Source organism: Eurypyga helias, unplaced genomic scaffold, assembly GCF_000690775.1.
Source record: "Eurypyga helias isolate BGI_N326 unplaced genomic scaffold, ASM69077v1 scaffold10733, whole genome shotgun sequence".
Classification (NCBI taxonomy): domain Eukaryota; kingdom Metazoa; phylum Chordata; class Aves; order Eurypygiformes; family Eurypygidae; genus Eurypyga; species Eurypyga helias.
Window position 1 is genome coordinate 39863 of NW_010241862.1, and position 22620 is coordinate 62482.

Genomic DNA, 22620 nt, shown 5'->3' on the forward strand with positions numbered 1-22620 from the left:
GCTGTGCCACGGACTGTCACTGTGACCTTGGCCAAGAAGTCTGAGCTTCCAGAATCCTGGTCTAACTGGGCCAGAGATGTCACATCTGTGAAATGAGGCAAACACTGATTGTAAAATCCCAGGAGACGGCCTGGAGCTCGCTCTGCTAACGGCAGCAGCGCTTTCGGAGATCTCCGGATGAAAGGCTCTGTTGAAATTCAAATCTCTGCATCGTGTAAAATTTACTGCTGAATAATTACAGGTTGCAAAACCAGAAGGGCTGCTAAGGATCAGCTGGTGCTTCTCTGGTGAAGTTCAGGTTGCTGCTAAACTTGCGTTGAAGTTTTATTTTGCTAGCATTTGCTTTTTAAAAGGAAACCACAATCTCTTATTTGACACATCAAAAAATAAAAAGGGGGAGGAGGACTTTCTGCTTTTATAGACATTTCCTTCCAGCACTACACGGCAATGCAGCGTTTCCTGTAAGAAGCGGTGCTGTTGAGCAGGGGGTGATGTTTTAGCAGATTACACTTCAGCTCCTGGTGTCACCCCTGCAGGGTAACGGTGTGAGACACATCGGGGCTGGGTGCGACCCAGGGGCAGGCACCCGCTCTGCCATGTCACACACAGCTGGTTTTAGGGGGCTGCATTGCAAGAGCGTGTCCCAGCACGCTGTCCTTCTGCCCTATGCAGGCGTTTACACCTTGCCTATGTGGCACCCTCGTTCATGAGTGCAGCGATCCATGGGAGCAGACCTAAGTATGTCATTTGGTCTTGTATCTCTTAAAGACCTTCATCCCCAACACACTCCTCCTAAACCAAAGGGAGACAAAGTTGGAGGGGGGGCAAAAAACCCCAAAACATGCTGATCGAGGTCAGAGTGGATGCTGCTGAGGGTGGAGAAGGTGCCACAGTTGGAACATCTCTGAAGAGCAGGGCAAGGCTAGAGATGCCTGACAGAGAAGGGCAGTCTCTGAAGTGGGGCAGGCTGAGGAGCAGAGACAAGAACCCTCTCTGCCAGCGAGCTTCTGGCCTGTGGTCAGCAGGCTGTCACTGCAGGGAAGTGTTTGGTATTAATCCAGGGGAGCTTGAAAAGCAGATACGTATTTTCCCGTCCCTCTACCAAAACCTCTTTTCTGTTACTCTAAATAGAAAGTTTCCTGTTTTAAATATTTCTCTTTCAAATATTTGTGTGGTTCAGGTCAGCATACAGCTGTTTAGCTGAGGCCATAGGACGCCTGAAATATGAGCTGGGGCAGAGGCTGTTGACTCTGGAACCTAATAACACTTTTGAATGGCAATATGAACTATTTCCTGCTATACAGAGCATATTAGAGTATCCTCTTGCAAATACTGGCTGTCAGGCTCTGTGTGGAGTTTGCGGGGGGGCGTGAGTGGGGGTTGTATTGCAATTCTGCTCCTCCCACACTGATCACCTGTTATTGTGTTAATGTAACCGGGGAAGCTCCTCATGTACTCAGACAGCTGCAGAAGTTTACCTTCTGACACCATTGCTCCCTTTTAGCTAAACGCTTCTGAAGCTGTAATTTCTATTAAAGCCAATTAATTCTTTTGCTGCATTTCCTTTTTGGTGCCCTGCAAGATTTACTTTCTAACAGACTTAGTATGGACAGATGATGACTGCTGCGTGTCTCAGTAGATAGGTTTTGGTCCAATACATCAAAAGTGGTTTTTGAAGAGGTATATAAGTGGGATCCTCTGTGCTACTCAGATAAAAGGCTTTGATGTTGTCTTGTCTGAATGGATTTGCAGGTGTTGTCATGGCTTCCAAGATGAGCTTTTTGTGGGAAGAAAGCTGGAAGCAGCCAGAGCAGTAGGAGAACAGGAGGTCCTGGTTGAGCATTTACTGAATCTGAAGGTGCCTTTTGTCTAGCTCTGCCTGAAACATGAAGGGAAAAGTGTTGCTTGCTGTGCACCCACCAATTCCAATGCTTCAGGTGTGAACACAAGAGATGAGGGATGCAAGTTCCTATCGAGCTGCTGCTGGAGGACGTGGCTGTCCCTCATACCTCCTGTTCTGGTGGTGCTCACTGCTCAGGCCACTGGCCCATGTGGCTCTGACCTCAGCAGGATGATTCCCACGGTGTTGTTAGTGCCTTCTGCTGAGCACCATCATGCCCTAAAGCCCAGCATTGCTCTGCTCATCAGTGCAGCTTGAGCGTCGCCCTGAGAAAACTTGGCCTTGGTCTCCTTGATCCATAGTTCCTTGTCTGACTTAAATGTTTTTAGCACTCATTTAAATAGGCGCCGTTGATAGAAAATGCCTACTCCAAAATGCCTCGAGGCTCTTCGGCAGCCCAGGTGTCACTGTTGCCATGATATTGGGGAATCTGCTTTCCTGGCTCCCTGTCCACAGAAACCCCACTCAAGGCAGCAAAGCCTAGAGGTTATATAAAACACACATCCCTTCTGATGCACATCATCTGTTTAAAAAACATACCAACATGATGATTTATTCTTCCAATAGCAGATGAGGCATAGGAAGCCAAGAAAATAATAGCTGATTTTATTTTTCCTCTGTGTATTTTGTATCTCCTTTGTGGAACTATTTCACTGTATTCTGAGCAGGAGGAAAGGATGACGGTGGTTTTGAACATGACATTGCATCCTTAGAGAAGCTTGTCAGATGGCAGCATCCTCTAATTTTTATTTTCCCTATAGAAGTGAGTTTTGCTTTGTTTCTGCTGCATCCTTTCAGCATTGCTGGTTGCAGATGGGTAACTTGCACACTGTTACTTATCTGAGTAATCCCAGGTGGATGGCAGCTACGAAAGAAAGATGCTTTATCATCAGTAGCACTAAGTGGATTGTCAGAGCTTGAAGTCCTGAAGATACAGAAGAAGAATGTGGGCTGCAGTAGGGTTTGGTTGCCTGGCTGTGACCCATTCATCCAAGACGCAGCTGTAGATGGCTGTCCCTTGTAGTAGTATTCTTGGTGCTCTGTCTGGTACTACAGTGATGGATAGGTGTCAAAGCATGAAGCAAAAATTGACGTAGACACAAAGACGGGGAGAAAGAATTGGACCCTATGCATTAAATAAACATATGAGTTGTTGACAGCTCTCACTTGCTGTTGGCATAAAACCTGTATATGGACCAGACCCCAGTGCATGCGCTTCCAAGCTCTGGGGTAAGAGCCTGCCATGGGAAGCAGGGAAGACGGGGAGAAAATATTGGACCCTGTGCATTAAATAAATGTATGAGTTGTTGACAGCTCTCACTGTTGGCATAAAACCTGTATGTGGACCAGACCCCAGTGCATGAGCTTCCAAGCTCTGAGGTAAGAGCCTGCCATGGGAAGCAGGCTCTCTGGGGCTAAGGAAGGGTGTGCCCTGTTAAGCAAGAAGCATCAAAATCAGAAATAGATTTTCCTTGAGAGAAGCAGCACCAAGTGTAGCTGCATGAAATGTCCCTGCCCCTGTGAATGTGGCACAAAGCAGATGGGGCTCTGCTGGCCTCTTTCCAAACTTCCCCAATTCTGTGGGTGTATTAGAAGGAATGTGTGTGCCCAGCTATAAACTAGGTGGGAAGTGTCATAACAGGCTTTGAACCTTCCTGAGAAAGCTTGGTGATCAGTGATGATGGGGTGTCTCTGTTGCTAGCTCAGCAGGCAAACTGGGCCATATTTATTTTTAGGTGTGCTAAATGTCTGAAGCTGTCTGAGTACGGGGTTTTGTTTTCTGTGGGGTTTTTTGGTCTTCCAAAAAGCTTTAGGGAGCTGCAGATTTTATCAATGGACCAGCGTGGGCTCTCAGTTGTATGTCACAGGGAGTGGAGGACAAGGCTGAGTGCGTTCATCCTGTTATTGCTCAGGGTTGGGATGTGTTCTTAACGATGAATATTGCAGCATGCTGTGTTAGGAAGCTGGATGCTTTGCTGGCAGAGCGCTCGTTAGCTTCAGTGCTGTTTTTCCGTCATTGTGCCTCCTGTGTAATAAATATCCCTGCAAAACCATAGCGGTAAACGCAGCTTTGAAGTAGCTGAGCCCATCCATAGGACCGTGCCTGGCAGGCTGGGACCAGTCCTTCTGGACCTTTGCCAGCACACCTATGTGGCACAGACACCACCGCTACCTCGCTACAGGCGATGCTGGGAAGAGTTTCTTCCACTACGCTGGCTTTTTGACTTAAGCTACGCTTGGGTGGAAGTGACTTCTAGCAATGTGTGAAAGTGTGCATCTTAATCGAAGTGAAACTGTTCATTTTATTCAGTGAAATCAAGTATAAACATACAAGAAACACTCGGCTGCCACAGAGACCTCGGTGCAACAGTGGCTTTTAAAAGTGGCCTGAGAACCAAAAAGGGAACTCGGAGAGTTTGAGTATTTTCAAAAAGAAATCATTTGAGTGCAAAGGATCAAGATGAACCTGGGATTTAAAGAGCTAATGGCCTGCATGTGTATGTACACTCGGAGCACGCAGGTAAGCCTGCTTGCCAGCATGGACAGTTTGCCACTATATATTTTTGGGAGGAATCAGGAACTCCTGTCAGAAAGGTGTTTGAGGTTTTTCTGCTCCCTGGTAACCATATCAGTTTCAGTTGGCTTTTACGAGTTATTAATACTTGAGGTATGCAAAAGCTGAGTATAGATGGGAGTGTAACAGTATCTAGAATTTTATGGTGTAGCTTATTGACTTAGGAGGAGCTGCACTGACACAGGCATTTTTCACCACGGAAAAGTCTTCATCTGGTTTAGGAACTCTCTGGAAAAGCTGTTTCTAGTGTAAACTCAGCGGGAAGTAACGTCGATGAAAAACGATTATGCTGTGTTTCTCTCTTCAGGTGAGAGCGCTGATTACCCCACACTGAATTTTCCTTGGGCCTTTGCAGTGGCTGCTTTGTCTTCCCCCTGATTTATGGGTTTTGGGGAGAATAAGCGAGACTTGGACATGCCTGGGAGGAGAGGGAGCTCCTGAGAGTGGGTTTGTTGTGTTCAGGGAGGAGACTCTGTCTGAGGCTGCCCCAGGACATGTGATGGAGGGTGACTTAAAACCTGGGATGTATTTTCACAGCTGTTGTGGGAGCTTTTGCCATTTAACACAGCACAGATGTGAATGATAAAATATAAATTGAAGATTAATGTACACCATCTTGGTGTGTGAGAGGTTCAGTTATGGGCAGAGCAAGCAGAATAATGAAAAATACATTTGAGTGATTGTTCCGTTAATATAATTTGCAATGAATAATTCACAACAATTTGTTCACCCAGCTCTTATTGTAATCATTTTCATTCCTTCATTTGCTATGCATTTGAAACTGCTTCCCACAACTTGTGCTTGACATGGAATACAGTATATCCACGCATCCAGCCCCTTCTCCCCACCTCTCCCTGCCTACATGCAAAGGACAGATTTTAAAGAGCTCAGCATTTTAGGTACTGAGCTCTCTTTAAGCAGCTAATCGTGTCAGTGGAGGCTGCTGCAGAGGGGGGGCTGCGCCCTGCTGACCCCATCGATGCGACCCATAAAAGCCTGTTCTGTCGGGTTTGGAGTGACCCCAGCTCGCAGAGGACCCATTTCCACACTATACCTGGTGCATATGGGGGGATCTTTTTTCAGCAGTGCTGTGCTGAGGCTTTAGCTGACAGAAGGCGATCAGCTGGTGTTGAGGGATTAAGCTGTCTCCTTGCAGCTTCCTACCTGTCCGGGATCGTTCGTGCCTGGATAAAAGCCTGTTCTGTCGGGTTTGGAGTGACCCCAGCTCGCAGAGGACCCATTTCCACACTATACCTGGTGCATATGGGGGGATCTTTTTTCAGCAGTGCTGTGCTGAGGCTTTAGCTGACAGAAGGCGATCAGCTGGTGTTGAGGGATTAAGCTGTCTCCTTGCAGCTTCCTACCTGTCCGGGATCGTTCGTGCCTGGAGGTGGGAGATGAAGGTGTTGGGCTTCGCAGCGAGGCGTGCGGCACCGGCAGGCTGGAAGAGAAGCACTTTGCTTGCCCAGGTCCCTGTCCCTTATGTCCCACATTAAGCAGCAGAGCGGCTCGGTCGGTGGCAGTCATGATTCCTGTCACCCCTGCGAGTCCCTCTGCAAGCCTGCCCACAGGGAGCTGCTCTGTGCCACCCTGGGCATTGCTGCTGGGCATGGTGGGTAGGAATCCGGGCTGTGTTCTGCTACCATTGGGGTTAGCGCTGGCTAGATCCCCTCCCTTGTAAAAGGGGGCATGTGTAATAGGAAACCACAGTTCTTGGAGACTTCTGCCTGCCTGTTGGGATTTGTTGTCTGGAGCATGAGGAATACTAGAGGCAGCATCCCCCTGACTTTAGAGAAGTGCAGCCCTGTGCTCCCCGGCTGAACCCCGAGATGCCAACTTCAGCTTAGGACTAGGTGGAAAGGAGTTTGATCTCTTCTTCAAGCCGTGTTTGCCTGGACTCAGTGGGTACCACATCCCCGCCTCGCTTCATTACCTGACTTTTCTGTCCTCTTTTTGGATGCCTTGTGGTTGTCGGTCTTCGGTGCATTGGGAGATACTGGGAAATGTTATGAGGGCTGTGATGAGCTGGTCCTGAGGGCAGATGGAAGCTGAGGGAGGTGCACTGCGAACATGAGGGCTGCTGCAGGGGTTAGTGAAGAGTTCAAAGCTGCTTTAGGGTAAGATAAATCCTTCTCTGAATCTTAACCCTTCAAGGACTCTTACAAGCTCTGTCAAGCCATGATTGTAGATCCTTCAGCACAAAACCCAAATGCTCCAGAACAAGCTGGAATTTATGCTACTGCTTCTTCCCATGGAAGGACAGCCCTTGTAAGATTAATCTGCCAGCATCTACTTGCCCAAATCTCCATCATCAGGCAAAACATGATTATGGAGCTGCACGTAATTAGTACACAATGGCCCTTAAATGACTGAGATTGAATTAAAACCCTAATGGCAGAGCATCCACAGTAAATAAGAGAGAACCAGCCCCAGTGGTGAATGACTGGCCTATCGCTCAGCTCAGATTAGGAGAGCAGGAGCTTGGGGCTGGCCAGAAGCAGTAGAGGCACAGTCATTAAATTGAATATACTGTCTGCGGCTCAGTGCTCTTATTACATGTCAGGCAAGTGTCGGGGGGTGTGAGCTGAGTGTAGGCGTGGGCTTCCTGCCCTGGCCTTTGAGCTGGAAAAAAAAAAAAAGTCCAACTCTTTGGACTCGCCGCGATGAGGGATGAGTTTTGCTCTTTGTTGTATTCTCTTTTTTTATATCGGTTTCATCGAACAGGTGTCAGTGTCTTGAAATTATTTCCAGCAGATGTAAACTGCAGCGTTCATTATGGGTTGGGTGAAACAGTCCTGTGCTATAATATGTTTTATTTTACTTCTGTCCAATTTTGCCTTTCTTTTTGGTATTGTCAGACCGGTGGCTTCTGAACAAAATTTCACTTTGGTTTTGATTGGCCTTTCTTATGGGTGCATCTTCCAGATCTTTTAAACAAAGCTTCATAAATCAGCGTTGATGTAATTGTGGACGTGTTTTCCATGTTGTGCTTTGGATGCCAGAAGTGCTCGGTCCCCGGGGACAGCCCTGCGGGTGGGCTAGAGAAAGAGCTCCCTCTGACAGCGGGACGGGATCGGTCACAGCAGCAGCGGTGGTGCAGGCTGCTTTGGGAGGGATCAGCCTTTTCGATAGCCAGCTCTGAAGGTGGTTATTGCCCTTTTAGCTTTGTTATTGTTTCTTATTTTGCAGCTCTGGTTATGCTTAGTGGTTGCATCTTTGCCAATAAATAAGATGGGGCTTGAGTATCTGTTGCTGACCTGGCCCCAGGGAGATGATTGTGAACCTCTGGCTTGAGCCTGTGCTGTCAGTGACATTTGAGGTGGGAAAAGCATTAGGCAGTGAAATCGCTGGAGAAGAAGCTAGTAAACAAAAGACAATGGGTATAGATCATCATGTTCTGTCAGCAGTGTTGAATTTGAGGAGTTCCTAGTGTTGCTGTTCATTTACATCCTCTGCCAGCCTTATTGCTATTACCCCCTGCAAGTTCTGTACCTCAGAGCAAACTTTATCTTTCACCTAAGGGCTAATGGTTTTTCATGTGTTTCAGAAATTTGCATTTTAATGGAATAAATCTTATCTCCAAGGAGGATAAGAATAAATCTTTCCCTCCAAAGCAGTAATAATAATAATGAAAAAAAAGTCCGGGAAGCTTTCATCAAATCCCCAACAGTTCATGTGAAGTGTCGAAAGCAACCCCGGCATGTTTTAGATATGCCAGGCCCCTGAGTGTGTTTGGCTTCTTGTCCCACTTTGATAACTTCTCCAGGCAAGACCTTCCCCCGCCCCACAGTGAGATCTCTCTTACAGTTGTAACTCAGGACCCCCAAATCCCTGATGGCCTTTGAGCTCTCCCGGGCTGCAGCGCGCGGAGGTAGCGCTTAGGTGTTGCAGAGCACAAGATAAAAATGTAGATTGTTCCAGCACAACCATATGAAAAGGATAGCTGCAAGAGCAAAGTCTCCTTTGGAAGGAAACTGGGGGAAAATTGGATGCTGGTGCTCTCTGCTGGATAAACCCAAGAAGGGTTTTTTCTCACCAGCGCTGCGGTGACTGCGAGGTCTCGGGCAGCTCTACCCACACTGGGACGGTGCAGGTTGCCTTTGGCTTGAACCGGGCAGGGCTAGCTGGGAGCAAGTGTGGTAGGATGATTGCTCTGACTCCTCTCCTCCTGTCTCCTTCCCTTGCAGTGTGTTACTTGCTGAAGAGCAACATCAGCCCAGACCTTTGCAATGAAGATGGATTAACTGCACTGCATCAGGTGAGGCGTGGGAGGGTCGCAGCTCCCCCCGCTCCACACCGTCCTGTCTCCCGCTGCCCTCTCAGCAGACCTGCCTGGGTAAACAGGGAGAACTCCTGTATTCTATTTTTCACTCAGTTAAAGCAGTGAAACTTCACCACGTTGTGCTGCTGATCCTGTTTCTTGGGGAGCAATCTGAGATCAAACCCTTCTCTTGCTGTATCCCAGACTTTGTTCAGTGATAAGAAGAGCTCAGGAATCAGGGCTGGATTTCAGACATGAACAACATTTCTCCCACCCTTTCATCTTTGCAGGGTTGGGCTGTAAACTCTTAAAAGTAGGTTCCCTCAAATTTAGAGACTTTGGCAACCCAGGAGTTTTGAAACTGGTTTAAATAAATGATACAGAGGATGCTTGGAGAGCCTGCGACTGCTCTCTGTAGACTCGGGAGCTTTGGAAAGGCTGTACAGGATGGCAGCAGCTCATCACCAGTACGAGACAGACTTGCTGTAGCCGAGTGTAAGTCTGTGTCCATCCTCAGGGCCTCTGCAGTGATCCGTAAGGGTTTTTTTCTGTTCTGCTTTCGAAGGTCCCCCTCCCCTCATGAGGCCCAATTTTCAGTGTGACAGCATCAGGGGTGGCAGCCTGCAGAAGGCCCCCGGGACGCGCCGTGCCTGGCAGCTGCCGCCTCCGCTGCCATGAGGAACAGTGGCACGGTTGTCACCCTCGCTCCGAGGGCGGAACAGGGATTCGTGGTCTTCTCGCCATTAGTCCCTGCTGTAAATGCTCCTATTGACTTGGGATTTTGAATTCTTCTGCAAGTCGCTTGCTCTCTTCAAAGCTGGATGGATGTTTGCTTAAAAATGCAAATTGGCTTCTAGAAGAATAAGAGGTCCCTGCCACCTCTTCAAATTGATGTTCTGCATGCAAAGAAACACTGACAGCCTCCTAACTTTCCCTGGGAGGTACTGAAGCCATGGAGAATCCCACCTTGCATGCTGAAGGATCAGTTACTGTAAAGATGCATTTGGGAGTTGAGGTGGGAACTTTGCATCCACTAGAATGAGCTGAATCCCAGAACAGAGAGAAGCTCCCAAGTGAACACTGCTGCCCATTAGCAGTGGCTTCCAGTGAAGGATGCAGTTACACTTCTGTGATAGCTTGGCTGTGTGACAGGCATGATTTTAACCTCGCTTCCATATACGTATGTAAACAGAAATAGAAATACGTAAAAGGTTCTTATCACTCAGCTATTAAAATGCTCACTGTGGGTTGTAATTCAGCCCCATTATGAGCCCATATTGCAGTGCTGCGCTGGGAGTCTCCTCTGTGGGTCTGCAGTAATGCGCAGAGCACGAACAGGCTTCTTGCACAAGAATGGATCCTATTTTAGTGTCTTTATCATATGCATATTCATGTCAAGAAGTGAGCAGGAGGTGGATCAAAGAGCAAATTCCACCTCCCCCGGAGGAAAGCGATTGAGGCCATCCTTGCAGGCTGCCTCTGGGACTGCGGTGTAAATGCTTCAAGGATGCTGATTCTTCTCAGAAAATGAAAGGTGCCCTGTGAAGTACCTCATAAGTCTGGGAATCCAACGTGCATCTCTTCAGATAACTGTGGTAGGTAGCGTGAGCTGCTGAGAAGAGTTTCATTTCTCACATGCCAGTGTGTGGGATTTTCCATAAGAAGAGGGAATGTCACCTCATCCCTGGGTATGTGGTTATACTGGTTATGTTGAATTTCTGCTATGTTTGCCCTTGAGTATGGAGGACCCAGCGGAAGAGAAGCTGTGTGCATATTTGCTATTGTTCCCTACTGGTTCTGCCCCCAAACCAGAAGACAAACACCAGTGACCTTGTCTCTCCCATGTAGGTGTTCCATGTGGTGCCTTTCTGACCTGGGTGTGCTCAGTTTAGTGTTTAACGTTGCTAAGCGCTGCAGGATAAAGTAGGTCTCCACATCCAGGTGCCCCGGTACCACTGAGCAGGTATGAGCCCTCATCTTCTCAAAGTTTAATAAAACCAATCTGTCTGCATCTCTTCCTCACCAGTGCTGCATAGACAACTATGAAGAGATAGTCAAGCTTCTCCTCAACCACGGGGCCAATGTCAACGCGAAGGACAACGAGCTGTGGACTCCATTGCATGCAGCAGCTACATGTGGTCATATCAACCTGGTGAAGATCCTCATCCAGCAGTAGGTTGCTTTTTGTGTCTGTCCCTTTTTGCAGATCTGATTCTACCCACAGCTTCTGTGGATGGAAACCGAGACTGCTTAGTCCCTTGCCAGATTCCAGCGGTGGTGATTATTCCCTGCTTTCGGGTTATTCATAGAAAGATTTATACGATCTGAAAAGAAACCAGAGCATGTACTCATATTTGTGGGACTCCTTCCTGCCTGGGGCAAAAGGGGGTGAGGGAGGAAGAGCAGAAAGGCTGAGGAAATGCAGTAAAACCCTAGATGACTTGACTCGGTTTCATGAAGCTTCTGGACACTGGGCCAAAATTTGCCACTTTTTGTCTGTGTTCTGGTGTGTATGTGCCTGTGTTTGTGTTCATTGAACTGTGCTGTAGTTCCTACCGATGGGTAGGAATAGGAACAGCCAGCAGGATCCACCCTCAAGCTCTTAAACATGACTTCAGGTCTTCCAGCCATGGGCAGAGACTCTGATGTAGGACAGCGTGATTGTGAAGCTCAGATACTTGGGTGATCTTCCTGACCTGTCTTACTGGCTCTGAATTAGTAACTGGTTAGCTTCTCGTAATGCATGTGTTCCTCAGCAGTGTGAGACAGGGTGCTTGCACTGGACATTCCACTTGCCTTTACCGAGGCCCTAAAGGTCAAGTCCTTCCTAGACTTGCTGGAAGGATGAGGAAGCCAGATGTGTACCATGTGCTGCATGTAGTGAGCACCTGCTGGGATTCCTGTCTGGAGCAGATAGTCCTGACACTGTCTGGAGCCCAGCGTGACGTTGTAGAGGACAGAGCATGCTTTGGGAATGTTAATATGCTGCCTCACACAGCAGTTTCTGCTGCTTCTCCCTTGGGGAGGGAGACTTCTTCCTGGGATGCTGTCATCTGTGAGACTAGCATTGAAAATTTGGCCCTTCTTTTTTGGCTGTGTAATGGAGGAAGTGGAGCAGAGGATGCAAATCATCATTCCTTGGAGGACATTCCCACTTGGGTTAGGAAATCTTGGGATGGGGGGCATAAAAATGGAGCAATCCAATGTGGAGCAGTATAGTGCGTTCCTGATTCTTCACTGAAGATAAGGGAGTGTCATGGGGATGGGTGGCAATGTCAGGACTGGAGCTTCTGGCCCTAGTTTGTCATAGACTGCCCTGTGGTATGGAATTGCCAGCAAATTTTGACTTGTAGCCTAATGTCATTATCTCATGCTCAGAAACAGTCTTCCCCTGGACTCTTGAGGAATGGGGTGATTTAATTTGCTTGCTACAATCAAAGTTATCCTTTACAGGAGGCGCCACATATCAAATGAAAGTTACACACTGCCTTTGAGGGCAGTGTTACAGGTGATGGGACCTGGAACCCTTGGACACCATCAGAGGAAGTAGCCCACAAAAGATGCAGTTTCTTGCTTTTTTTCTTTGCTGATTAAACTAACGCTTGTGCTTTGGAAATGTGTATTTCAATGTAGTTTGCTCAGGCAGAGGGGGGATAAATAAATAAAGCAAAGGGAGTCTAGATGCAAATGGTACTGTCTGCTGTTCTTCCAAGACTGGTAACTGTCAGGGTAGATCGGAATTCAGCTGAAGCTATTTAACAGCCAGCTAAAGTGGCACAGTTCAGATGGCACTGGAAATATTCTACTATGTGGGAATATGGGGACAGTGATCAGTTCAGCTGGTGATTTTACTTCCAAATAGTGATTTCCTGGAGGTCACTAAAGCACTTACAGAGGTGCTTTTGGACAATCAGAAAGAAAAATTCACCACTTGAAAGGATATTTTTTTTATTGCTATTTTTGTCAATGTGCCCTTGGCCAGATGGAAGGCTTCCTCCACCATTCAGCCTGTATCTCTCCCAACTTCCCTGGTCCTTGCGAACTTTTCATTGGAGGACTGCCAGATGCACGGATAACAAGCACCTGGCAGTTGTTTGGCATCGTTATCCAGAAATTCAGCAAATAAATCACTAATATCATTGAGAAGCAGACAGTCTGTCCCATGCCAGGATCAGGAGAGGGCAGGACCAGCTCGGTGGCTCGTGTGCCCCACATCCCATGAAGGAGGGGTAGTCTGCTGCCATTCATCCACTTCTGGAATTTATCTTCCCCATTCATAGCCCCATGGCTTTGCTTCAAATCTTTCTTGTCACCAAGATCTGTGTGAGATATTTGAGCAGCTGTTAAACCCCAGTTGTTTTTTTGCTAGGTATTACCCCAGTGCCTGGCACTGTCTGCTCTGGGATGCCTAAGGTCCTTTCCTGTGTAACCCAGCTTTCTCCTTGCAGTGGGGCAGACTTGTTGGCAGTAAATGCAGATGGCAACATGCCCTATGACCTCTGTGAAGATGAGCCGACCCTGGATGTCATTGAGACTTGCATGGCCTATCAAGGTAAGGAGAATGAATTCATGTGAAATACAAAAATGGGTCAGTGTAGTCCTAAAAATTACCTTGTTTCTCCACTCTTGATTTGCCTCTGGAGAAAAGGAGAGCGCTGCTGTCTGGCATAATTCCTTGGAACCTGACTCTGTCTAGTTTCTCTCATTCCTGTATAGTGATGAGGGTGAAGGACAGCTGTCAACCCCCTCAGCTACAAGGCTCTGAAAGGATGGGAGGTCATGCCAACCAGGAATCATAAGTCCAATTCTACTCAACCAGTGGAGACAAAGACCCTTTCCCACTCTTCCTCTCTGAATTTCAACAGGAATTACACAGGAAAGGATCAATGAGATGCGGGCTGCTCCGGAACAGGTCATGATCTGTGACATTCATGACATACTTGCAACTGGACAAGACCTGAACAGGACTGATGCCCAAGGTGCTACGCTGGTGAGTGAAACTGCTGCGGCTTCACTTTTGCCTTCCGTCAGCCCTGAGGTTACGAAACTTGCCCTGTGGCAGCAGTTATACAGAATCAACACGTACAAGTCACTGCGAGGAGTGAGGAAGCTATTTTTTGCTGGTTTAGTTTATTGTCACGTAGGAACAGGCTCTGTCCATGAGTACAGCCAACACGTTAGTCTCTAACCCTGTGCTTTTTGAAGCGCACCCCTTGTTTCTGTGAGCTCTGTCAGTTGTCCAGCAGCTGAGGTCCTGCAGCAAGGCTGCTGAGCTCCTGGGTCCTGTCTGACAGTGGCTGGTACCAAAGAAAAGTGCAAGAAATCCAGTGAGTTGCAGGTCCTAGAACTTGGTCTGACCTCTGAGGAAATGGGACTGAAAGACCTCCCAGTAATGTTTTGGTTCTCGTTAGTCTTGTCGTCTGACCTGACTCACACAGAGGAGATGTGAGTCCTTTGGTTTTCACAGGAGCAGGATCTGGTGCTGGGCACTCTGGAGACTTCCTCTTCAGCTTTGCGTAGCGTCTGGATCAGAGTCAGCCACTGGAGTGCTGTGTTTATTCACGCAGGATGGCATCTGCCTCTGGGCAGAGGAAAGCACTCAGGACAAACTACAGCACACAGCAAGCTGGTGTCTGATATGACAGGACAGAGACAGAGAAGGCTGAACAATCCTAGTCCTGTCCCCTTGTTTTTCACCTGCAAACAGGTGTCTTAAACCCTTGTTTACACCAGTCCCAACTTGGGTAAAGTTCAGTAATGCTGTCATATGTGTTGGGGTGTTGATACAACCTTGGTCATTCAATGCTTGGGCCCAGACCTAACTGATACTCAGGCCACTTGCTTGGTGGCCAAACCATGGCAGTACAATCGGGTTCTAAATTGTCACTTACTGCATATACCAGAAGCGTGAGGGGCGGGCCAGCTCCCTCCAAGATAAACTCAGATAACTGAAGCTTTTATTGCAGTTTATTTTTTTAACAAGTTTATTTTTTTCCCTTTAACAAGGATTATGTACAGAAATTTAAGCAGACCTCTTGGCTTCCCTTTTTATATCAGCCCCAAGTGATTCCTTTTTAATTCATATGGGCCTCTAGAGGGTGTGACCCGGCACCATAATATTTGTGTGCAAACTAATGGAATTGCTAGCAAGCACCAGAATTTATTTCCAGATGCGGTTTTAACTTTGTGTGGTGGACTCCACGTGGAGATTTTTGCAAAGAAGCTTTAATTCTCCTCTTCAGCACAGTTGAGATAGGATGACCTCTGAGTGGAGTTCATGCCTTCAGAGTAGCGCATAGGTCAATGTTTGCCGCAGAGATGCAATAGCAGACCACAATTATGAAAATCTTCAGAGATAAGAATTGTTGTGGGAGACTAAAGGAGTCTCTAATTCATGTCTCCAGAGTGATGATTGTAGTTGGAAACCAATATCGGGAAAATCATATTCCCTTAACTGAAAGTAGCCAGCATTAAAATGGATTTGATTTTCAAATGGTAAAAACTATTATGAGTGGAAGTGCAATTGCATGAAGGGAGTCCTGACTAAAGCAGGCTGAAAATCTGATCCAAAAAATTCACATCCACAGCACTTCAGTGGGGAAGAGGAGACATTCTGGCATGAGGAATGCAGAGTTTACAGTGGATGATATTCTTTGTTGCAGGATTGTGTGTTGATGGTGCTGAATTGGGAAGCACTTGAGAGCTCTTGATTTAAAAATGCAAAAACATTATTTTTCTAACCCATATGTGTAGGTTATTTTAAAATCTGTTCAGCAGTTTCCTCTCCAAACAGGAGAATACTGAGTTTCAGTAACAGGAACAACCTGCTTTTGATCTGATGGCATCTGCCAAGTGTGAAATATGCTGCCTGTCCAGATGTAGATCCAGATGTTAGCCAAGGAGCTCTTGATTTAAAAATGCAAAAACATTATTTTTCTAACCCATATGTGTAGGTTATTTTAAAATCTGTTCAGCAGTTTCCTCTCCAAACAGGAGAATACTGAGTTTCAGTAACAGGAACAACCTGCTTTTGATCTGATGGCATCTGCCAAGTGTGAAATATGCTGCCTGTCCAGATGTAGATCCAGATGTTAGCCAAGAAATTGCACTGAAACTTGGTGTATAACACCATTCGTGGTCCTTGCAGGTGGTTCATGCTCTGTTCCTTATCTCCTAGCTGCATATAGCTGCAGCCAATGGTTACCTGCATGCAGCTGAAGTCCTTCTTGACCAGGGGGCAAGCCTCGATATTAAGGACTGGGACGGCTGGGAACCTCTTCATGCTGCTGCTTTCTGGGGACAGGTAATGATTTTGTTGTACATGTCATGTATGAGGGTGACATTTCCTTCTGCCTGTACAAATTGTGGAGTACTCTGCAAAGAAATCTCTACTAGGGCTGGACTCTCTGTACAGTGTCTGATGAAGTCCTTAGGGCTCCAAAAAGAACCAATTGCTGAGAAAGTTTGGGGAGAGTATGTCTGTGCAGTGGAACTGTTGGAACTATGTTTAACACACGTACCAGAATAATTTGAGGCGAGTTGAGCACGCATGCCATTGCTTCTTAGCTTATTCCAACTTTTCAGCTTTGAGGAGGAAAGCAATTGCCTAGAATACCTCTACCAATTTGGCTTTCTTTCCCTTTCTTTAGATGCAGATGGCTGAGTTGCTTGTGTCCCATGGGGCTAGTTTGAGTGCCAGGACATCTTTGGATGAGATGCCTATAGGTGAGTTTATAAGCTTAAAAAAACAAAAAAAAAACCCCCAAAAACCCCCATCAAACTAAATATTGATGACTAAGAAAAGTTTTTTCCCTTAAGCAAGCAGGAGAGTTCACATGGTGCTTTCAGAAGCATTAAATTCATTTTTTCAGATGTCTTTAGAATCAAAGTTGCAGTTACTTTAAGTGGGACTGAGGTTTTAAAGTGCCTACATTTTTACTTCTGAAAATGGTTCTTTCTGCTCATAAAAACAAGGGAGAAGGGATTTCTCAATCACCAAGTCTTTCTCTTGTGTGTTTACACTCATGTTACCCCTCTGTACCTGTGCTTGGAAGTCTCCCTGATCTCACATCCTAGTCCTGGACCTGAGCAGCTGTTCCGTGCAGCCCTGAGGCTTTGGTGTCTGACTCTGCTTTAGTGCAGGGAGGGGTGCTAAGCGATAAGGGGTGGGAGAGAAAAGAGAAAGCACACACAAGTCTTGGAACAGACTGGTAGTAAAACTTGTGCCACGTTTTGTTTTGGCAAAAGGTTTTCTGAGCCTTAATTGAAAAATCTGTGCCTCCACATTTTGAAGGTTGAACGTTCTTGTCTTCGGTCCTGATCTGGTCTGGTTTTGTCTGCTCTTTTTTCTTTTTTTGGAGGCTTAAGTAAAAATGTTGTATTCAGGGTCAAAATACAGTGGTCAAAAAATCCCTCACCCTTTCATGGGTAAAGGCACAGGACTAAACCTAACTGAGTAACTGGGTCACTGCAAAGCTGAGCCCTGTCACAATCAGCAGCTCTTGTTTTCCACTCCTGTTTGGGTGTCCAAACCATGCTGCCTCCCTTAATTTGTTTAGAGATTAATGTGCCTAAGCATATTCTGCTTAAATTTCCCTTCTCTTCCTCCTAGCATTTGTGGTTGTGTAAGCTAGGAAGGCACAGCTAGTAATATGGTGTTAATGGTACTGCATTTGAACTGATTAATGGCTTGGTTTGTGTGTGCCACAGATCTGTGTGAAGAGGAAGAATTCAAAGTATTGCTTCTGGAGTTGAAACACAAACATGATGTGATCATGAAGTCCCAAATGAGGCATAAATCCTCCCTGAGTCGAAGGACCTCCAGCACTGGCAGCCGTGGGTAAGTGCGTTGTTCCCTCCAGGTCACCCTGTGCCTTAGCTTGGCCACCCAGACGTGGCCCTGTAAGGAATCTCTTCTGCATTATGGGAGACACCGAGCAGGCTGGTAGCACAGATTCAGTAGCAACAGGTGCCCTGGGATGGAAGATGGCCGAAAAATTTGCAAACCTCATCCATCAGATGTGGCTGCAGAGCACCCTGCGATGGGCGTGCAGAGAACGCCCCATCAGTCCTCTCTGAACAAACTCTAAAAGGCAGAAGCTGACTTGGCGGTTGCTGGAAACTGAGGCCCTTTGAAGAGGGGTTCTTTCACTAGCAAGAGATGATGTTTCTTGCAGGGAAAATGGCTCTGCACTGCTCTGGTTTAAGAACTGCTCCCAACAGAGAACGTAGTGGTGAGAATTTGCCCTGTTAAACCACAGACACTGGTGTCTGAGAATCAGGGCTTCAAATGGTTTAACTTGAGCTTCTCAACAGTATGTCTCATGGCCAAGATACTGTGTTTGGAGACAGTTTGCTCAGGTCTTTAAGATGTTTACTACACACCAAAGCAGTCCTGCAGACCACGAAAACTCCCTAAGCAGCCCATGGCCCCTTTTCCTCTGCATTTACTCCACTGGTTGCAGAGTAGATCCATTAGGTGAGCTGCAGGAGATCTAACACAGATTTGCAGTACTACTTTAAAACCCCATAAAATTCCTCCCACTTGCAATATCCACACCAGTGCCTTTGCTTTGCTTGGGTGCCAGGAAGCTAAATTCATCTTCCATTTCAGTGGGAAAGGCTGTGAAGCACGAGGAGAGGGTGGAAGAGCTACAGTGTAAGGGGAAATGTCATGTCCTGATCATATCTTCGATGCCCCTTCTCCCTGTCCCACAGGAAGGTGGTGAGGAGGGCCAGCCTCTCGGACCGAACAAACCTCTACAGGAAGGAGTGCGAGAAAGAGGCCATTGTCTGGCAGCAGCTGGGGGCGGCAGAAGAAGGAAGAAACTCGGGTCTCATTGGAGAAATTGGGGAGACTCGGCCTGACCAGGAGAATACAGACCCCGTAAGGAATCTCTTCTGTGTTATGGGAGTCACTGAGGAGGGCTGGCAGTGCAGGGTCAATAGCAATGGGTGTCTTGGGATGGAAGGTGGCTGAAAAATTCATAAATCTCATCCATCAGATGTAATCAAAAGACCAAATTCTCATTTAGCATAAACTGGGATATGCCAGTCACGTGGAAAGACTGTTTTGGATTAACAGCTGCATAGTTTTGAGATACGGCCCTAGTGAACCAGCAAGTTTGGAAAAAATAACGTGCATTTCTCTTTACAGCTACCAAACTGGTAATCACAAAACAACTGTAATCTTGTCTTGCAGTTATTTGTTTTTAATTCAGTTATTGTCAAGTTATGTTAATATACTTATCTATCTGTATTATCTTTTTTGGGGGGAGTCCTTCTGAGTTAACGTTCCATGTTCCCGGTTGGGAACCAGTTCCTGGTTGGGCCTCACAGCATTACAGGGCCCTGTTAGTGGGTGAATTTGCTGCAGTACCTGTCTGGTGGAAGGGCTCAGTGTGAGCAGGCTTAGGAAGTCATCACAGGGATGAACTATCTGTATTATGTTTTTTGGGGGGAGTCCTTCTGAGTTAACGTTCCATGTTCCCGGTTGGGAACCAGTTCCTGGTTGGGCCTCACAGGTTATTATAGAGCCCTGTTAGTGGGTGAATTTGCTGCAGTACCTGTCTGGTGGAAGGGCTCAGTGTGAGCAGGCTTAGGAAGTCATCACAGGGATGAACTGTTATGAGGGACAGGGGAAGATGCTCTTCTTTCATGTCTTCTTGTTACAGAATTCAGTGCTGGAGAACCCTTCCCTCCTTCCGGAGCTAGCAAACAAGAGCACCCAGTGTGACTCTGAAATCCCCCTCCAGAATGGACTCATGGCATCTGCCAGCACTTACCAGTACACCTTTTCCAATGGGGACATTTGGAGCATGCACGCTGACCCTGAGAGTAACCCAGGCCCCATGCTGCCCTATGGCAACGCCGGGCTCCCCGACACGCAGCAGTTCTGGGGTGCCTACAAGGAGCATAACCACCAAACGCTCTCCGAACTGAAGCGGCAGCGGGCTGCAGCCAAACTCCTCAACCACCCTTTCCTCAGCACCCACTTCGGCAGCGGCTTGGGAGGAGTTGCCGAGAATGGGGGGGAGGCCAAGTCACACCTAATCGGATCCAGGACTTCTCCCTACAGCTCCAATGGGACCTCAGTGTATTACACAGTGTCCAGTGGTGATCCACCCCTCTTGAAATTCAAAGCTCCCATGGAGGAGATGGAAGAGAAGGTGCATGGGTGCTGCAGAATCTCCTAGTCTCATCTGTTTCTCGCCCCAGAGGAAACGAGACGTGGGTAGGCTGGTTGGATCCATCGCAGCAGCCAGGTTGTTTGCATTCCAAAGGCAGAATTTGGTTATGGACATCTTGACTGCAGTGGCCTCGTTTGTCTTGAACTGTACTTTACCCTGCCAATTACCTCCATTGCAGCTGAATGAGTAATGCAGGTGGAACAAGGCTCTTAGGAGAGGAAGGGATGCGCATCAGTATGATGGGAAGAGTCGCCCTGGTCTTGCTCCGTGGGGAAGAAGGTATGATGCACTGCCTCCCCATCCTCGGGATGTCATGAGATGCCTTGGAATGAAGAAAGGATCTGAATTAAAATCTTTGCATCTGAGCCTCTTGTACCAAGCTGGAAGGTGGCAGTTCAGACCTGAATTTTCACTCCTGGGTGATACGTATGTCCTGGAGGGGAGATCAACCTCCCCACGGGGTTTGCAAGAGTGGACAGAGCTGTTTTCCATACAGCTGGGTCCAGCACTTACTGGGCCTGAGCAACAGGCAAGCGTGGATGCTGTGCTTGCTGTAGGAAGTTTGCAAGGTGTTGTCTCCTTGCAGTGACAGCTCGCTGTCAAAACCGTGCACTGGCTGGGTCCTGCTCTGCTCATGTACACTCATTGCTGCAGACTGCCATCAGGTTTTAAGCAGAACTTTTCCTGGAACAGGCTTCACTCAATAGGCTTTAAACCCGATGTTGCAACAGGGGCCCCTGGCAATAGAATTTTACTGCAATAAAATACTGACAAAGGTCTATATGGGAATAAGTAATTTAAAAACCTTATTTGTACTATTTAGACTCTTAATTTGTTAAAACTGAAAAGACTTTTGCTGATCTCACTTTCCTATTGATTCTGTTTATTTACTCTGTATGCTCAACACCGATACTAGGGGCAGTATGCTTTGCATTCTGATTTTTCTGGATTTCCAGAACCACAGGGCTCAGGAGGGATGAGGCGGAAAAGCTTGCCGACGCTAATCTAGAAATGTCATGAAAGCGTTTCTAACCTCCCTAGATGTAACGACACTCGCGTTAACCTGCGCTCTTCGGCTGCTAAATAAATGTTAAATCATTGCTTGGTGGTTGAACGTTGCAGCAGGGCAGGGTATTTTTTTTTTTTGGTCTGTATTTCCAACTCCCATGCTGAATTCATCAGCAGGGGTGAGTGGCTGTCCGAAGACGACTTAAATGCCTCTGTGTATAAGGGCGTCCCCTCGCACCATTCAGCAGCGGTACTCTCGCTGTAGAGCGGTTGGCGCGCACCACCAGCGCGTTAGTGTAGCTCGTGTGAGCTCCGACGTTGCCTGAGAAACACCAGCATGGTGTAAGCGGGGGGTTTGGCACTGGCTCGCCAAGTTAAGGCTTGGCATGTCTGCGGGAGGTGAGAGTGCCCCGTGGGAGACAGCTCTGGGGCAGTGGCCGCAGGTAGTGAACACGAAGTCACCGTACATCTTCAACCCTTTTTCTGCACAAAGGGGCTATTGCACACATAACCATTTTCCTGCATGAATATGTGTCTTCTCAGGCAGTTTAAATTCTAAACTCTGAAAACATCAGCCTGTTTGGGTCTCTCTAAGCCGCCAGTGGATTAAATCCAGCTCACGTCGATGTGTCAGCAGCAAATGCAGCTTCCACCCATCTTCCTTTCGGTTCGTGGCTGTTAGACATCAATATTACACTTCACGTGAGCTCCCCATCAAATCGAGCCCATCACTGGGGCTGGATATGTTAAGATACAGTGCTCTGGGCTCCTCATGCTCGGCTCCTCGAGGCAGCAGAGGTGGCTGTGTGTCACCACCACGCTGTGCAGGAAACACTTCTGGGCCTGTGAGGAAGTTATTACCAGGCTGAAAATTAACTCTTTTGAACTCTGAAGATCAGTTCTCTTCCCTTGCCAGTTTTAGGAACAAATTAGAAAATGGTAGCAGTTGATCTGATTTTTTTTTTTTTAAATCTCAGTTCAGTTAAAGGCAGCGTGTTTCTTTGTATATTTTGATATATACTGGGAAGTTGAGCTTCCTCCGTTTTTGAAACGCACATGCTAAATATAAAACTGGAAAATACTTCTTGTGCTTAACCTTAAGGGATTTTAAAAGTCATTCTCTAGGAGAAAGATGATGATTTGGTAACTGGACAGACTTTACCACGTCTGTGTGTGCTTAACAGTGGGTCATCAAGAAAATTCTTTTGGGAAAAGATCAAGTGTAGCCTGGGCATTGCTGAACAGGGTGGAGATGAGCTTTCAGATGCCTCTCTTCTCCCATGGTGGGGAGGGTTGTCTCTCCACATCCACCCTAATGAAAATTCTGGGCTGAGTGTAACAAATTTTGGTGCTGCTATCCACTAGTTGGTAAGTGGTGCGGCATTTTCCTTCTCAGAGCACTTTTGTGCTATTGAGTGTATTGAATCCTACGTAACTCCAAGGAAATACAAAGGAGACCACTGAATGCGATGGTGTTAAGTACTTTGAGGTTGCTTTCACCGGGAGTTGTTAATACATTAAAACTGTAGGAGGCCAGGCCATTCTAAACAGCTTTTAGTGCCTTGGCGTTTCACTCTGTTTCTATGTAAAACTCCAGGAACTCATCGCTCTAGCTGTGATTTTGAGCAAACCAACAATTGATTTACTATCAAGCAAAAGATATTACAGGTTCTAGATTACAACACAT

General features: G+C 47.0%; 1 protein-coding gene across 2 annotated transcripts in view; it reads left to right on the plus strand.

Annotated features, from left to right (window-relative positions):
- The window catches only part of PPP1R16B (protein phosphatase 1, regulatory subunit 16B), a 42184-nt gene extending 21480 nt beyond the window's left edge, over nucleotides 1–20704 (plus strand). The window contains exons 2-10 of one of the 2 annotated variants that reach the window (XM_010148888.1): nucleotides 8663–8733; nucleotides 10763–10908; nucleotides 13185–13288; nucleotides 13602–13726; nucleotides 15914–16039; nucleotides 16386–16461; nucleotides 17446–17575; nucleotides 18454–18622; nucleotides 19410–20704. In XM_010148888.1, the coding sequence (XP_010147190.1) occupies nucleotides 8663–8733; nucleotides 10763–10908; nucleotides 13185–13288; nucleotides 13602–13726; nucleotides 15914–16039; nucleotides 16386–16461; nucleotides 17446–17575; nucleotides 18454–18622; nucleotides 19410–19931 (1469 nt within the window). In that variant the 3' untranslated portion in view covers nucleotides 19932–20704. The remainder of the gene's footprint in view (nucleotides 1–8662; nucleotides 8734–10762; nucleotides 10909–13184; nucleotides 13289–13601; nucleotides 13727–15913; nucleotides 16040–16385; nucleotides 16462–17445; nucleotides 17576–18453; nucleotides 18623–19409) is intronic. The other variant, XM_010148889.1, reaches the window with a different exon arrangement.
- Nucleotides 20705–22620: the final 1916 nt, after the last annotated feature.